The 18,755-nt window shown below is 37.1% G+C and overlaps 1 protein-coding gene across 2 annotated transcripts in view; it reads right to left on the bottom strand.

The window, feature by feature from the left end:
* LMTK2 (lemur tyrosine kinase 2) overlaps positions 1–18,755 on the bottom strand; it is a 43,401-nt gene that overhangs the window by 18,795 nt on the left and 5,851 nt on the right. For both annotated transcript variants that reach the window (XR_011803508.1, XM_027469283.3), the window contains exons 2-6: positions 10,608–10,732; positions 9,581–9,725; positions 8,480–8,553; positions 7,860–7,978; positions 6,597–6,684 (exon numbers count right to left, since the gene is read on the bottom strand). Coding sequence is in view for 1 of the 2 variants with exons in the window: in XM_027469283.3 (XP_027325084.3) it covers positions 6,597–6,684; positions 7,860–7,978; positions 8,480–8,553; positions 9,581–9,725; positions 10,608–10,732 (551 nt within the window). In the remaining variant the exon portion in view is untranslated. The remainder of the gene's footprint in view (positions 1–6,596; positions 6,685–7,859; positions 7,979–8,479; positions 8,554–9,580; positions 9,726–10,607; positions 10,733–18,755) is intronic.

Here is an 18,755-nt window from a genome sequence, read left to right as displayed (position 1 = left end):
GAAACCTTCATCACATTCTCTTTATCCTGTTTTCAGCTACTAATTAGACAACATTTAAGTATTTGCATCCTACAGAATTGTGTTTTTAAAAAAAAGTCTCCATAAATGTTATTATATCTTGCAATTACAGCTTTAATATCACAGACTCATACATGTGTATAAACACACAAACACATGCTTCCCTTTCTGCCTTGCCAGTGCAGATTAACGAGAACAGAATTCCGAAGAACAAGATGAACAGTGTTCGTATCATATATTCTCAATTGCATAGCCTAATGAAGTACAAAAATCCAGTTTAACTGACTCTAGATGGCAGCACGCTGCTGCACAAACGATCCTGTGAAACTGTCATCCCTTGAAACAGCAACTGGTTACTCACAGTTTGTCCCACGTGGATTAAGTTCTTAAGATGCCTGAAATGTGCTAAGGAATTACTTTTTAATTTTTAAAAGCCTTAGTAACAGCAGTGCTATGCGGCGTCCTTTATTTAGTAAATAATTCCCTTATTTAGTAAATAATTCATGTAGACACGTATTTATAGGAAATGCAAGTTGTATTAAATCCAGCATCCTGAGCCACACAGGTTCTGTTCCCCTCATCCTATTAAAAGCAACAATCAAAGTTAAAATATAGCTTTTTTTTTTTTTTTGGTACTGGTTTAAGAGGACATTCCTTCATATCAATGAATGCACTCTAGTGCTGGACTGACACCCAGATGGACCAGGACAGGCTGGAAGAAGGGGCAAATGAAACCTTATGAAATTCTAGAAAGACAAATGTGAACCCTTACACCTGGAAAGTAAAAAGCCCTTGCAACAATACAGACCGAGGACCGACCAGCTGGACAGCAGCTCTGCAAAAGGGGACCAGGGATCTTGGTAGACAGCAAGCTGAACACCAAACACCTGTACTCCCTGGAAGCAAAGACTGCAAGCAGCATTCTGGGCTACATCAATAGGTCTGTAGCCAGGAGACCAAGGAAAGAATTACTCCCTTCTCCCCCATGTTTGTTACACCACATTTAGGTCCTGTATCCAGCAGTAGCTGCCCAAGAACCAGAGAGAGAGACTGCAACAAGTTCAGTAGAGGGTCACCGGGACTGCCAGGATCAGATCATTTCACCCTGGCTAATTCAGCCTGGAGAAGGAGAAACCGCAGGGACAACTGCTAGCAGCTGCCCAGTGCTTATGAAGCCATGCAGAGCACGGCAGAAGGATGAGATGACAGGCATCAACACAGAAGTTCAAACTAAGCAGAAGGAAAATTGTTTTCCTGGTAAGGACACCTGAGCAGCAGAGCACATTGCCTAAAGAAACCATGCAGTTTCCATTCTTGGATACTTTCAAAAACCCACCTGGCCAAAGCCCTGAGCAACCCAGTCTGCCCCCAAGGCTGATGCTGCTTTGAGCAGGAGGTTGAACTGAAGACCTACTGAGGTCCCTTCCAGCTTGAATTATTCTGTGATGCCTCCCTGTCTACAAACCGACAGTAGTGACACGAGTAATATTCCCGATTTTGAGCCACACAATGGCTCTTTATTGGACAGAGTTTTTTAATGCAGAGCTTTTTAAGTATCAAAGCTTATATATGTCAGCGGAAACACAGTTCTGCAAAATTCACTGCTCGGACACTTGAAAATACAAAGCTCAGTAATCATTCTTAAAGAAGGCTCCACTTGTTCTGCCACTGCCTCATCCCTTTTCTCCTGGGAATTTCTGAAGAACTAGATTTTTACCTTCCCTGCCACCTCTCTCAGTTCTAGTCAGGATCAGTTCAGCCTTCTTTGTAAATAAGTCTTAATTTTATTTTCTCCTCTAACAACCAGTAGCCAAGGGCATATTTATCTGCAGAATTTTTCTGCAGCTTTTTGCTTTGCAGAAATTCCACATTTGGTCCATAAGAACACCCAAACTGCTGAGGTGACTTTTTAAACAAATAGGTACTGACAGGGTTTGAGAAACGTGGAGAGGTTACCAAATTATGTCCTCTCAACACTTTCTACCAAGTTGGAAAGCTACCTGCCAAGTCACATAATACCACATAATTAAGAAAACTAAAAATACTACTCCTGCCTCCCTGCTTCAGCATTGCTTCACCATATACGTACCCAACATCACTGCTTTTAAAATACCTGAAAGTGGTGTATGATATGTATAGGCCAAGCTTATACCACTAGAAAGTTGTTTAATATTCCTTACGTACATATGCCTAAACATTTCTGGGAATAAGAAGTCTTTGAACCCAACAGACATGATTTCTGGAGCTGCCATGTACTGTCAACTGCCCATTTTTTCCTCTTTAAAACTACATAATATTAATACATGCAGTATTTGCCTCTTTCATTGCTATTAACTATGATTGTTAAACTGGTTTGTTGAAAACTTTGGTTAAGTTTTTTGGTTAAGTTTTCATTGCTAAGATTTTTATTTTATTTGAAGATAATATTTTCAAGTGGCAGTAATCAGAATAAGGCCAAATAAGAAAGAACCAACCACTGCAGGCAGACACCTTCCACTAACAACCACATCCCTGCAGCAAGCTACAGGGCATTCTGGGTGAATACTGCATCCTGCTGATCTCATCTGCTCAGGGAATTGCAAGATATAAGAAACTTCTGCAACAACTATTTGATAGGCAAATCACGCTCACCATATAGATGCTACGTCCACATTTGAATAACTTTCCTTTACTCATAAATTATGTCAAACTACTAGAAGAGTTGCTGTGCTGACAAAACGCTGGCCACACATGACTGAGTGATCCGTTGAAGTTAATAAGCCAGCTACCACTATTTTTAACCTGGCACCATTCTACAGCTTTTAACAGTGGCCAGTTAGCTATTCATAGAAGACCTCTAACATACTAAAACTAACACAGAATCTGTTAAGGACTTATTGACCATTTCATTTTGTATTTACCAGTTAAAGAATTTAAACAATTGTAACAGAAGCAAAGGACAATTAACATGTAAGTACTTGAATGACTTAAATTCAACTGACCTCCCTTGCTTCTTGCCCAGTTCTTTAAAGCAAGGGACACACAGCAAGTTGGATTACACTACAAAATAGGCTAAATGCTAGCATATATAGTTGCTGTGTATACAACATTGTGTAACAGAAATGCGTTTATATGGCCAGGCAAACAAGTAATTTAGCCCACATGACATTCAGTACCACTCCAGTGACAGTTGGCTCTGGTATCTCTGCGCTAGTTTCCAGTGCCTCTGACCAAGACCTTTCAGTGCCAAGGAACCTGGAAACTGATAATCCAACAGGGCTGCCTGAGCAGGCAAAGCAAGGTCAAATGGCCCTATAAAGGACCCACGAATCCTATTAGAAGTTGCAAAAGGGGGAGATGCTATAATATGCTATAATTTTGAAGGCATGTGAAGAAAACACCCTCTGTATCCTCTAGATGGTCTTGGTCAGTAGACCAGCCACACTTTTCATTACTTAATATACAAACTTGCAAAGTGGAATCTGCACAGCTGAAAAAAAAATGTGCTAAAACCCTGAGAAACCCAAGTAGCTGCAATTCCAGCCACCATATTAAGAGTAACTTCTAGAGTATTAGCCTGCTCAAAGTCTACTAAAACAGCAGAAGTACTAAAGGAAGCTATCTGGTCATACCTTCTATTCCAAATGGTGCTGTCTGGCTTCCTTGACATTTCCCCCCTCGCCGTGTCACTTCACTCCCCTCACTTCAATATTGCTCCCTCCCTCACTAGGCCCTAGGACTACAGCAGAAGTTGGTCACACAGCAATAACTGAGCTAACAGTGTGCTCATCTCAGTCGTTGCATGAAACTATTTAAAGTGAATACTGTTTTGTCTGCAGTGCCCCTGTATATCTGTGTGCACAATGAATAAAATACTATGATCTCTATGACATACTCAGCTCTATGAAATAGAAAGTCCTTAAGTGAGCCGGGGCTTTTGGTATGAAAGTCATGTTTAACTCCCTACAATATGTAATTTTCTAAAAAACAAGCTTTAGTTCACTTGGAATAGAAGTCAGTACATACATTTATTTTCCATTCTAATGAATATCTAACTACATTCAAATTTGTAAAAATATCATTTTGGCTGTCAAGCTTACTGCCCCCAGTTAAAGCAAAAATCTATTTTATCTGCTTAAATAAAATCTTTTCCATGACGATTTTTGGCACTAATCATCAGGCAAACAAGGATTTTTTTTTTAATATATACTTAAAGTAGGGCAATCTTTAAAAGTTACTCCAAATTCAAAGAGAGATTAAAAAATGTAACTATTTAAAAACATGGCAGCAGTTAAATCTGATGAAATATTTTGATGTATATCTACTAACAAAGCCTATAAAATACAGTTCTTTTTAAGGGTCCTTTTAAAAGAAACTACAACTTGAATAGCAGGTTTAAAATCAGTAAGAAGTATTCCATTTCTGCACATTCAAAAAAAATCTGCTTAACCTTAGGCAACCACTTTTCCATTCTTAGCCAAAAATTGAACACTTCACTTTGATCAATCATTTTAAAAGTTTTCTCCCATATAGAAAAAGAATGATTTTACCAGCATTTTCACCTCATTCATTTACCACAGATAGTAAATTTGAGCAAAAGAGCAGTAATGAAAAATATGATTATTTATCACAGATTAACTGATGATTCTCAAAAAAACTCCAAGTTCTTCACATTCACTTTTATTTAATCGCCTGAGGCAACTGGTGCAACTAGAACTGTATTTGTGTACCTGAGTTTAAAGGAAAATCCTGTAGTAGTAAAGCAAGTTAAGAAGGACTATACTGAATTCTGTAAGTACAAACTATTTCTACTTCTTCAGGATTTCTTAGTAGCAAAGTCACGATTTCAGCTGGGACAAAAAATTTTCTGTGCAGAGGCTCACACAAGGCTGCATTTTGGTTTTCTGATGAAAATAGTGGTGATAACACACCCATGGTTTCAGCTGTGGCAGAGCAGTATTTACACAGAGCTAAGGCTATTTTCACTTCTCATGCTGCCCTGCCAGCGAGGAGCCTGGGGGTCCACAAGAAGTTCACAAGGGGACACAGCCAGGACAGGTGACCCAGCCTGACCAAAGGGATATTCCATACCACATTGTGTCATGAGCAGAACTGAAAGATGGGGAAAAGAGAAGAAGGGGAGGGATGTTCTAAGGAATGGTGTTGGTCATCCCAAGAAACTGTAACAGGTGATGAGCCCTCCTGTCCTGGAAGTAGCTGAACACCTGCCTGTTGATGGCAAGTAGCAAACAAATTCTTTGTTTTGCTTTGCTTGTGCACACAGCTTTTGCTTTGCGAAGTAAACTGTTTCTATCTTACCCCACGTGTTCTCACACTTTTACCTTTCTGATTCTCTTCCCTTCCCACCTAGGGAGAGCGAGCAAGCAGCTGCGTGGTACTAAGCTGCCTGCCAGGGTTAAAAAAAAAAAACAAAACACTCCTGAGTTCACTTCTGCCTTGACATTTCTCGACAAACTGTTTTCACTAATATCTAGGCCACAGATTTAAAAGCAGTAATTAAGCCTACATTTTGATAACCACCTGGAGTTCTGGGTTTGTATTTTTTTTTTTAATGTTGTATTACACTACAATAAAGCAATTCAAGTCTTTCCAGACCATGGAACCGTTGCCATATCCAAATTTTAGTTTCTTAAGATTCTGTGTGTACTGGGCACACCGCAGTTTCCATACATGCATACCACCTCCTTCCTCACAAAGCTTATGTAAAGGCCAACACATGCTCAAGAACGCAGTGGCTGAGAACTGTTTTTTTTGCAACTATCCTTCCTATCTCCTGTGGCCTTTGTGGCACTAACAACAGAACAGAAAGTAATAAGAACACCCATCACTGTGCCCTTAGCATTTATTTAGGTGTTCAGGAAGCACAACAGGTAGATGCCTGAGGCGGGAAGAGATGGAAGTAGGGAGATAAAAGAATAAGAAAGTAGGAATAATAGAAGTACAGTAACAGAAAGGATCAGGAAGAGCACAGGACGATACTTAAAACTCCAACTGTTGGAGCACACCCATTACAGGTTCTGGAGATTAGCCCACCACTGCATTTTAGCTGCACAGCACAGGTAAAATTTAGGTACACTGGAGGGGAAGAGGCAAGAGAGAGGACGTTCTTTCAGTTTCCTAAGTTATTTTCACAGAAGTCATATTAAAAACAAATTAAGGTTCCACAGACAGCAAGTAAAATTTAGGATGAGACCGAGCACGTGCATGATACTTGACTGCAATAAAAAGCATCATTTTTCCTTCCAGCCTCCTTGTTACATGATGTAGTTAGACTGAAAGACACTAATAAATCATATCAAAGAAAGAACTAGTTTTTTCCTCAGAACATTCTACAAGAACATAAATCCTTTATTCATCACAGAAATTCTAAAAATAAAAAAAACACTTCTGCAGTCTGTCTCTAGACTAAAAAAAGTATCCTTTCTGAAATTCTGTTATTCAAAAAAAAAAAAAAAAAAAAAAAAGAAATCCCCCAAAAGAAGAGTAAGAATAGTTTCATGCCTGAAGGGCAATAAATATACTACATAAAATTTACAGAACAGAAAAATAACCACAGCCTTTTGTACAAATACACTTACCAAGTCACAGAACTCAAAAACTAGGAGGTAAGGAATGGCTTCCACACACTGCCCAATGCACTGGAGAACATTTGGATGCTGAAGAATGCTGGGAGTGATAATACAGTTAAGTCAGAAAGATTACAGTGTACATTATTCACAGTATAACATAACACACTGAAATCTCAATTGTAAACTTCAAAACATAATCGGGGGCAGAATGAACAGAACGTGTGAGTATCCAGCCACAGATTCTCTTCGCACCTTTATTTTGTATTGCTGCAGCATATCATCAAGAGCAGCTGAAACTCAGAGGCTCTCAAAACCACTAAAACAGCACAGCCACAAAAAAAGTCACACCTATCCTCCCACCCCCACCACTCCCTTATACCAAAAATAAGTGTTCATGCATGCAACTGGTTCGTGAACTACACTTGAGGAACTGATCTGGCTAAAAGCTAAACCCTTTTTTTAGCCAGGCTAGCTCCCTGCCAGATGAGTTTCTTTTTCTAAATTGCTTCAAAAATACTCGTGCCAATGCAGCAGAAGGTATGAGAATTCTTCTGACAACCGCCAACAATTTAAGGCTATTTGCAAAGGTAACTAGAACATTAGAAAGCATCTGTAGCATATTCAGGCAAGGTAAGCCACACAAAAGTATACCTGGTAAACTACAGTACTCTCTATTCCAATCAAAATATGAGAAGAGAAATTAGAATACCTTTAATATATCAAGTACCTTTCTAGTAGGCGAAGACTCAATTTCTAGAAGCAAGTAGTTCCAAACAAATCCTGACTTTTTTTTTTTGCACAAGCCCAATTGCAAGCTACCTGTACAAATTTAGTTTTTAGCACTATGCTGTGTTCATTTAATAGGGGAATTTTCAAGAAATTTAAGTGCATCTGATAACAGAGTGTTACCAGTTCTCCTACTTCCAATACAAAATTCAAATACAGGATTTAAACCTCACTTCTTAAACTCAAGTAATTAGACAATGATAGTTTGCAACATCAGGATTTCTCCAAATAGCAGAATAAAATCTGATAAACCGAACCAAGTACATTTCCCAATCATGAACAAATAACTACCAAAAACATTTATACAAAGAGCTTACATCTAAGCAAACTTGTATTTTGTCACTTTGAATCAACTATATTTTCATAAGACAAGACTTTAATTTGTAAGGCAGGGCAAGCAGAGACAGTAACACTGAACAAATATTTCTGCAAGTCATAAGCAATAGTATGAAAGTATTTAAGATAACCTAGTTACGGTTTACTTACTAGTATGGTTCTCCATTTCTTAAAAACTGTTCTTGCTCCTTGAGACCTGCACTTGCCTTCAATTCTTTCACTATCACTCTTGCCACACTAGTGCCTGTATAGATCTCTCCAAGCAGAACCTGAAAAATGATAACCGTTGTCTTTAAATCAGTAAAAAATTGAGTTTCTCTACAAAAGAAAAAAGAGCTAAAAACATGGTGCATGGAAGATTTTCTGGCTTGTCAACACATGTAGAGCTCTGATAATTAAACACACATACTTAATAAATCTTGAAAACTGATCAACACATCAGCTTTCAGAAAATGTCTTTTTGTGAAGACCATTTATTTACTTAAGTGTTTTTTTTTCCTAGAAAACACTGGTAGTAACAGAAACATATTAATTTCATCCCATGGAAGTGAAATGTCTAGACAGTGGCTTTGGTAAGAAATTGAATTTAAGTTAAAGAAGCACTAATCATAGCTAAAAAAAAGTGCGTGCAAGTAAACAATTTCAACTATAGCTCTTCTTATGCTATTATAACTCTTTTAAATAAAGAGCATCATATTAAAGGAAATAGAGTAGTCTGGTTAGTTAGGAGGAAAACTCAACCTGAAGTACAACGTTAAAGAACTCCTCACCTTTCCAAACCAGCCATTTCCAATTTCCTGGATGTAGTTTAGACTTTGACGTGCAACTTGAGACTTTGATCCATCTGTTATACACAACAAAACAAATGTTACATGCAGCTAACCACTCAGATTGACAAAGTTAAACAAACATTGAGGAAAAAATGCATGCTCCTAGAATATTCCCACTTACATGCATATATATTCATGCTAAACAACAAAACGTAGTATGAACAAAATGAAGTATGAAGGCAATGTGACAATAGTATTCAAGAAAAACTTCTCAGCTTCTAAACCATTTGTACCAGAATACCCACCCCACCCAGAAGATGTGTCTCTATGACACATAAACCTCTTTTTTAAAAAAAAGTTCAGTAAGACAGCAAAAAAATGAGTTCTAATTCTAATACAAGTGTATCATGCACTGTACTGGGGCATGGAAAATTACACACTTACACAAATTTCTACGTAAACAGAAGAAAAACCAAAACACTCACTGCTTCTGTATCTTAACATTTATAGTTATAGAGTTACCATTTTAAGAGAAAAGGGTTGACTGCTTTACTCTTCAGTCCAACTGCCCTACTTATAGCTACCATCTGGAAGGAGGACATTTTCTGACTAAAAATACTTTGCATAAAGAGCATAGAGAGGCAAAGGACAGAAAGCAAGACAAAGACCTTGGCAGAGGATCAACAGAAACAAGGGTAGACTCTACTATAGAAGAGATTCAGCAGCATTCTCTCTCTTACAGTGATATTAAGAAAGGGATACAGCTGAAACAGTAGGACTGCTGTCAAGTAAGAGATTCAACTCTTGCTTCCATTTAAGACTAATGTCTAAAGTCCAATGAGAACTCAGCCACGATGACAACTACTAAAGCATGGAAGCCACCGATATCCCCAGAGCATTTCAAGCCCTTTATGCATGTAGATACATAAAGGAAGCAGTCTAAACAGATTTAAGTCCGTTTCAGTCTTTTAAGCTAGTATATATAGCACCTGCTGAAAGTTATATTTTAAGTAATTTCACACTATAGCCTACAAAAATGTAGGGTTAATTAACTCAGTTTAATTCAATCTGTAACAGTTAAACTTAAAAAGTCTATTTTACCTGCGCGAGATGGAAACTGGGAGGGAGTTGGTAAAGCAATACTGGGAACTGAAAGAGTAAAAACTTCTGCTGGAGACTGAACTGATGGAGTATCTTCTGCTGGAGGTGTAAAATCTATTTCATCATCGAAGTTATCTTCAAATTCCTGAAATAAAAAATATTAGTACTCAAACTAGTGTCTTAAAAATAGCACTAATACATTTCTTTTAGTTTCTTATCTGAATACATAAACTTGACTACAATAAAATAACCACCTGAAGGTAAAATATTACCCATTAAAAAGGGCTTTGTTTTTAAGTGAGATAACCTGCTAATATTAAAAGAAACCATCTGAAAAGCTGAAAAAAATTAACTGTAGTTTTTAAAGCATTTCATCTGAATGAGCAATGATAAGGAGGCTCATTTTTTCTAGACAGTGACAGATTTTTTATACTTCTATTCCTTGTTTTCAGATTATTGCTGAATAAAGGAATTAAAGCAATGAGTACTAACTTCATCAAAAACACATAGGTTTTTTCAGGGACTTTCCTCAGAAATGAAAGCAAAACTCAAGTTTAGAAACACCAATGACTGATGTTTCAAAAGTAACCGTTCTCTGATAACACCTTCTCAATAGATTTGCAACCCTGGGTATACAGCTTCAATAATATTTGCCAGGAACATCTTAAAACATCTTAAAAACTGTCAGCAGACTAAACCCAGCAAATGAAAACAAAGAGCAAAAAAAAAAAAATCTGTACAGTAAAATTGTCTCGGGGTATACTTTTGCTACTGATCCTAATAGATAGTAATGATTTTGAAAAGACATTAAAAATCCTTACTGCAGCATGGATCAAGTACTTAACCAGCTGCAACAGTATTTTACAGCATGTAGAAATACATTTGCCAGCTATTTCAGAAGAGGAAATGTACGGCAGCAGAAGTGTCACTAACCACAAAGTATTAGCACAAGTAATAAGTACCCTGGAAATCAGACTGCATCTGCAAATACCACTTGTATATAACATCTGTAAGTTCAAATGCTTACCTTGAAATCTATCTCAGGGTCTTTGCAGCAGGAGACACAGTTTACAAGCAGTATTACCAGTACTACTAGAGTAGATACACACAGAATCACAAAAGATGAGGAAACTTCAGCTGTAGCTCCTTGTCCTAGAAGGAAACATGTATGTAGTATTATATTAATTATATACATGTAGTATTATATAAATTATTATATAAATGTAGTATTATATAAATATATTTAGCAATTTAAGAAGTTCCTTCAGAGTTTATTTCTCCCTCAGAATTTATTTAAAAGATAAATTTGAACATTTAACTCTGAAGATATGATTAAAGTAAAAAAGAAACTGACCAAAAGGACAAAACTGGCAAAATATTTGTATGTTCTATACGCTGCTTGCACACTTTGGACTTCAGCTAGAAGAACTCCTCGCATGAATTGTGTACAGATTTCTAACACACTACTATACGGCATTACTGTCTCTTTCAATAAATGCAATCATGACAGTCTGCCAAACACACAAGTTGTTTTCACAAGTGCAATGGATCTAACCAACTCCACCCTCAATTCCTGTTTCCTTGTGATTCTTCGGGTGATTTGTCTCCATTTCAAGTTTAGACATGCTCTCTCACCATTCTGTAAATGCATTTCCCAATAGCTCACTTCCATATTAGCTGATAAAGACGTTCTACAACACATTCTATACAAATGAGTCAGGTAATCATTCCTTGCACAGAACCAAAAACCTCACAACATTTTAACAGAATCTTAAGGCATTGCTAGAGGAGTTAAAACTAATTTTCGTGCCTGTTTTTGATTTTAAGTTGAAGGAAAAAAAAAAAAAAAAAAAAGGTATTTGGGTAGTTCCCTAGGAAACCACAGCTCATATCTTGAAGGTTGGGTTATTTTTTTGTTTTTGCTGTTTGTTTTTGGTTCTTAAACAGGAACTGGTATATGGCTTGAAGAATAGTAGGACCATAACTGATTAAGATATATTTAGATATTACATCAGCATTGCAAAAGTTACACAATGTCAGGTGACTTAGTCTGACTGGATTTTTAGGGAACCTCTAAGGACCAATGGGAACTTCTTGCAATGGAACACAATAAAGCCTTAAAAATAAAGAAAACAAGAAGTTTATCACCATAACTAAGGACATACAAACCTGCCAAACTAGCTCTTAATCTTTAAAAAAACTACAAGGATTCCGAGAAAAAGCTACAGCTGTTCACCACGTTCTGCGGAACACCTACAGAATATTTACTTATTTTCATTTAATGTAAAAGATAAATTGACAAACTACAGCTTTATCGTACTTTTGGAACTTACAAGTTTTCTGCACAACAGATTAGGAACATTAGCCATCCATACAAAAATGCAAAAATTTAAAAAGGTCTTCAAACAAGCAATGCTATTTCTAGTCTCAACAGCAGCTCTGGCGTTCCAGACTCATTAGAGGACCCAAATACTGCATTTCTATTACATGCTGTTTGAATGCACATCAACCACGACATGATGCTATTTAACCACCTTTTAGTCATAATTCTGAAAAGTCTCTGCTGAGGGTTCTCAACAGAATGATTTACATTCATTTAAATCAAGGCTCCCACGTTACGCCTTTGTATATCTCATTTATAAGCATCAACAAGGAAATGGAAAAGTAAACACTAATTTATGTTTGCTTCCCTCAGATGGTTAGTAACATTGCTAAGCAGACTGAAAATTACCTAAACCACAAATATAAGCAAATACATTGTGGAATAAGCCATTAGATAGCTGCATTACTGAAATAAACACACACAGGTAAAAGGGCTTCAGAGGAAGCTTAAAAGATTCCCTTGAACTTTTAACTGAAGCCAAATAATAAAAGGTAGCTTTAGTACAGAAAAATGTAAATGGATTTATGGTACCAGGTATTACTAATTATTTTAAATGTTTTCCCAAAACCATCCCACCCAATTTCCAAACAGCTTCCTCACCTTCACAATCAACAGCCCTGAAATGAGAAGCAAACTCACCACAGAGCGTCTACCAACCAGATGCAGATTCTCCCTTATTAACACGCACCTGGAAACACATCACCACAATTACAATACATATTCTTCCCAGTAGAAAACCAAAGTTCCTAAGCCCCACTCTAGCACACCATAGAGTACAGTTTATTGCACTAGGAGGATTCTCTCAGTCTCGGAGGACTTACACCAGTCTTCTGGCTTATTCAACTCTGAGGCATTAATGATCATAAGCTATGTTAACTGTATAAGTTAGACCCACTGTATATGCCCTCAGCTATTTATATGAAAAAATAAACAACACATTGTGGTTACAGTTTCTTCTGTAAAGAAAACTGTAAATTTATCAAGCCTGAAGTCTAGAGTGTTTTATGCAAGTTATACTCTTCCCCATAATGTAACCACCACCGTTAAATGTCTCGAAAGGAATTCAGAAAAAAATCTGCTGCAGCTCGTTGTGTTACTTCTTAACCTTACAGAATTCCCAAGAAATTGTGTGTAATAACAGCACATAACTGGAGAAGGCAATGAAGGTGTTTTTTTTGCGTTTCTTTTTTTTTGTTCACAAAAAAAAAGATCATCTTTGAAAAGGCAACTAACCATTAGTGGTTCATTAAGATGGAAGACACCTAATCTGCCAAAAACACAAGGAAAACGTTCATATACAAAGTTATAAAAAGATGCTTTAATGTAAGAAAAATGCCAATTATCATGGGCAAGTTTCTGCAACACTTACAGAATAGCATTTCAGATGACTCACACAAGTGCTACTTACTAAGAATTACAGAATCCAGATCTATTTGGATAAACTTTGAAGTCTCGCACAGTCATTAATAAGTGGTATCTTTAATTTGCACTTTTAAAAAAGATTAATGTAAAATTAAATATAAAATGACAACCTATAATTGAGCTAAAAATATCAGTGAAGTTATTTTAATATCTTGCATAAATACATATTCAGTGATGGAAGTCACTGATTAAATATTGGAAGTAGTGTTTGACAAATTGCCGCAGTGTAACCTCTTTTGCATTTTTCCAACTATTTCCATCTAACTATTAATTCACTGGAACTTCGTAAAATGACTGCAAACTGAAAAGGTAGGAGGTGTTTAATTCCTTTTGTTTGTAAACTGTGAAAGTATTTGCACCTATTATAAAGGTGCATGTGTATATTTACAAGATCCTGACCTTAATGCAAAGAGAGAAATCAGTTCATCTGAATATAAAGGACCATTTGATTGCAAGAGTTTCTCTAATAAAAATCTGCTAAAATATATTGTAAATTAATTTTAATCTAAACCAAGATAAAAATATATCCAGTATCACTTACAATTTTGTATCTAAGTTTAAATTCTTCGCATAATAGATGCTAAAAGTAAAGCATTTATTCAATTTACTTTCAGCATATCATCTCAGTTAAGAAACTATCATCTACTGTAACTATACAGCAACAACCTACTACATTCTTTAGGAGATGAACTGCAAAACAGAACCAAAAAATACTACATGAAAAATGTGACCAACATAAAGCTTCATGCTACCTGACACACACTGTCTAGCCTGCTCAGGTCTGGTCTATCCAAACTCTTTACACAGGAGGAAGAGGCCTGGATTGTCTGAGTGCCATATTAAAATCAGCAGAAGAAGATGCGGTGTGTCTGTGTGTTTCTGCATGGTTAACACAATGCTTCGCACAAATGTTTAAAGCTAGCAAGCATTTCTTCTCAAAACAATATCTAAATGACTTTAAATGATGAACACACAAAAATAAAAAGGGCTTTTTTCTCAAAGCTTTACCATGTTAAATTCCAACTTGATGCTGTTACACACTTTTTAAAAGCATATGTTATCATAAGTATTAGGTATTTAATTAACAGCTATTGGAAGCAGGTTCTTCAGCACCTCTGAAGACCGCTATTGCAAAAGCAAAATTTACACTGAAGTGTAAGTTTGAACACAGCACATCTGAAGTCAAGCCCTGCATACGTGCAAGTACAGGAACACACAAAAACCAATAATGATAAATTATGCTGGCATTCTCAGGACCAAGTATAGACGTGAGAACAAACTTCAATAAGTACTAGCATGTCTCAAGGGGTAGTAAAAGGCTACTTCCAGACAAAGTATATTTCAAAAAAAAGTATATAGCTCAGGATTCTGTATTAAGGTTTCTGTATTTTAAGTCTACTTTCTTCATAAGACAGTAGACACATCAAATGTACCAACTAAGCAAACAAAAGTTGGTTTCTCATCTGGAACTGGTTTCCCTCTCTGTCCAATTTTCCAGTTTCGCCCACAATCACCTCGAACACTCACTAATGTCATCCGTGGCATCCTGTGCTACCATCATATAGGCATGACACGCACACCAGGCTGCCAAGCAGTAAATCCACGTTCACTTGCCAGCCAGCAGCCACCACTCAGAACAGGCACAGGATCAGATGTAACTGCCAGCCCCGTATGAGGGACAGCAGACCTGCCTCTCCCTTCCCTTACCAGAGATCAAAAGCCATGGAGCATGAACACCACCTCTCTAAAATTTGGTTCAAAGTGATTTATCATATTGTTAAAGTCTTAAATCTTCAGGAAATTGGGCTAAAAAAAAAAAAAAAAAAGCAGCACAACACTGCACATTTCTAAGCTCAGGAAAAAAAATCAATGTACATGACAGACATGACTTAGTACGCTAACAAAAGACACTGCTGTGATAAAGACAGTGCAAGGCCCAGATAAAGTAAGCATTATTAGAGCAGCACAGGGAACTTCAAGGGAGCATCTGATTTTAAGCTTTCAGCACAGTAGTTGCTATGCGACAACAGTCCCACTGCATAAGCAAGTGCCTCTTTTCTTTCAAGAGCAGCTATCTAAATGGCAGCTCCACACTAATAGCTATAACTATTCCAGCACAAATCTAGCATGACAGCAGTCACTTAAACTGCCTTTTGAACACCCTGAAATTATACGATCAGGAACTGAGATGTTACCTTATGACATCAAGTCAGAACATAGCATCATTTCAAATACTATTGAATGGCCAAATCCGATGTTTCTCTCCAGCAACATCCATGATATCTGTCATAAACCTGACCAGTTTACTTACTGTGCTATTCATAGATATTAATGTAACCAGATTAAATATGTAATAATGCTAATTTATACTGTTTTTCATAAATACACATTTAAAAGCTACTCTGACTTTTCTAAGTAATGCTGTCATTTTCTTCTGTGCTAGCAATTAACTTGAAAATTAACTTGTTCTCAACTCCTACCTAGTTCTTCACATGTCAGATTTACATTGCTATCTGTTCTCACAAAGGGTTTCTCCTGCATTTGTTTACTCCATGAAATCTTCAGAGCCTTGCTGCTAATACAGACAAAACCAAGACTCAGTGTTATCTGTGTAAGAAGGCCTAGAGGTAACAGGCAGAATACTAACACAAAAGACTCTTTAAAACAACCTTAGATGTATCTTTTGTGTAATGCTTTATTAGTATGGCAAGGCAAAGCACGATGTGCCTTAAAATTCCTTTGTTTCATAAAAAAATCTCATGAGCCAATTCTGTTAGTTACTGCATTCCTATCATCTCTTTTTTTTTTTCCTATGCTCCATTTAACAGCGGAGCCAAAAACCAGCATCATCTTCGAGAGTAAGCTTCAGCTGGTATTTGTGCAGCACCATCATGCATCACAATGTTATGTTACAATAGGCTTTACAATATTATATTAGAATTGCATCAAGTCACTGTTAACCTTCAATTAAGGCACAGCACAAGCAGACGAACCTAGCGTAAGTTTGGAAGGAGTGTTATTTACACTTCAGCCATTCTTTCCAAAGGAGATGAGGAGAGCTTTAGCACAAGAGGCATGTAACAGAACTCCATATGCCAATCGGCCATTTGATTTGAATGATCATTACCAATACAGCAAGAGGAAACGTTCCCAAGATCTCAGATAACTTTCATTGACTTGATGTCCTCAGCATAATGCCAGCATCTTAATGAAATCTCAAACTGCTTCCAAATGCCCAAGTTATGTCAAGTGGTTCCTTCAACAAGCAAGTCCCTAAGAGCAGACATACATAATATCCCTCAAGGGACTTTAATCAGGTTCTCAGCTTATGTCTGAACTCTTCAGCTTTCACATTTTTAATACTTGTTGCCATTCAAAGAAAAACCCAAACATTTTAAAGCAATAAAAATCATCTGGAACAAACTACTGAAAAGTTTATTAACTGAAGAGTTATTTCAAAAGCCTTCCCTCTCATTATGTTATTACTACCCTTGTATTGGATCAGGCAATGTTTGCATACCTAACACAAATAACCTTTGATATGGATGACATCTTATTTTCTCTTCTTCCTTACAACTATCCAAAATCCCAATAGCTACACTCTCAAGAAAAAGAGCTCTAAAAACTTAACAGCTGAGTTACTTGGGCACACTTGTACTTAGTCTTTCTGAATACAAGAGGCAGCAATTAACATTTTATCAATAAGAAATTGACTGCCTCAATCTGAATTCCCTTACACAGCCTAAATCAAAATATTACGCTTAAGAAGACGTTTTCAATAGTAGTGGAAAAGAAATCACAAGCAAGTTACTCGCTTACTGTATTATTCTAGCCAGAAATTGAAACATTTTACCCCTCTCTACTCAACTTGGCCTTTACCATCCTTGCTTTATCCTAGGTTATTATTAAAATCCTTCGTGGGGAGATGTGGACAGGATAAAAAAATAAAACAGGTGCACAGACATTTCTTTTGAAAAAACACCAGCTTTTCTTCTTCCTAACAGCTGATCATCAGAAATAAGGGTAGTGAAGACAGCAAGTGGCAATTTCCTACTGAACTTCTCCCATGAAGCCATAAAAAAGCACCTTTGCCCCCTTTCCTAAAGCTTCCCTTGTGCTCAACACAGTTCTACTCAAAGAAAAGTCAATTTCATAATTAAAGGTGTTTTGTGGACATGACCCTGAAATCATTACTGTCCCATGCAACAAACAATACATTGAAGAAGAAATATTAGCTCCTTCATATCACAACCAGATGAGTAACTGTGTCAGCAATTCTTGGCAAATTGGCTCAGCCTTCCCATTTGTCCTTAAAAAGAATACAAACCTCTCCTGTCATCCAATGCTTTTTCAAACTGTTTTATCCCATGCTCCCCCCCCAAATTATTTTACAGTGTGCTTCAAGTGAGCTTCTGCTGCTGCTGAAATCCACTTTGTACTCGAGGCTGGCAGAGGTTACGTATCCTAGGTCACAAATAGCTGTGACAACGTTGGATCCCCAAGCCATACAGCATCCCAAAACAACACTGCTCCAATCCACATTTTCTTCTGAACACTTATCCTGGCCCACCTCAGTGTTGGCAGAACAATTAGCAAGTAGCACAACCATGAGTTGGGGTTAGTTCTGTATTTGTCCTTGTTCTGTTACTCCACAAAACTTCCAAGTGATGTCAAAGAATAGCTCGTAAAACAGCCTGGGCTCAATTTTAATAAGGAATAAGTACAGGCTAGCACTTCCAGTGTTTATAGAGAAAGGTCTGTTTGAAGTTGAAGTGTTAAAATGTTGTATTTGCACAAAGCAAGATCTTAAGACAAGGATAAAAATGTAAGTCTTCAATAATAATATTTCCTATGCTTTCATGGTAATGTTTCTGGAGAATCTAGGTTAATTAAAATCTTGCAAAGGCTGCAGCTGATTCTTGAGTGTGTGTGTACACACACACACTATATACACACTTAAAAAAAAAAAAAAAGAATTCTGCAGAGCACACTGTAACATGCTGCTAGATGTTGGTTTTAACAACATATTCCTACCCAAGGACAGTATGATTCCACGCACTTTAACATCTCTCCAATTGTGAGGCACATGAGTTGGTAGGTTTTAAAAAACAAAACAAAAAAACAGGGTAGACCACAGTCATCTAAAGTATGAGAAGATTACATATCGTGGTATCTCAAACCATCAGAGTTATCTGCAGCACGGAAACCACAATTTCCATACCTCTTCCTTCCACCACCTGAAAGACCATGCATCTGAGAGCATTGTCCAAATGCTTCAGGAACACCAGCAGGCTCAATGCCATGACCACTGCCCTGGGCAGCCTGTCCCAGTGCCCGACCACCCTCCTGGTGAAAAACCTTTCCCTGATA

The sequence above is a fragment of the Anas platyrhynchos genome, chromosome 15, assembly GCF_047663525.1.
Source record: "Anas platyrhynchos isolate ZD024472 breed Pekin duck chromosome 15, IASCAAS_PekinDuck_T2T, whole genome shotgun sequence".
Classification (NCBI taxonomy): domain Eukaryota; kingdom Metazoa; phylum Chordata; class Aves; order Anseriformes; family Anatidae; genus Anas; species Anas platyrhynchos.
The sequence above is the reverse complement of the archived record's forward strand: the minus strand, read 5'-3'. Positions and strand labels throughout refer to the sequence as shown.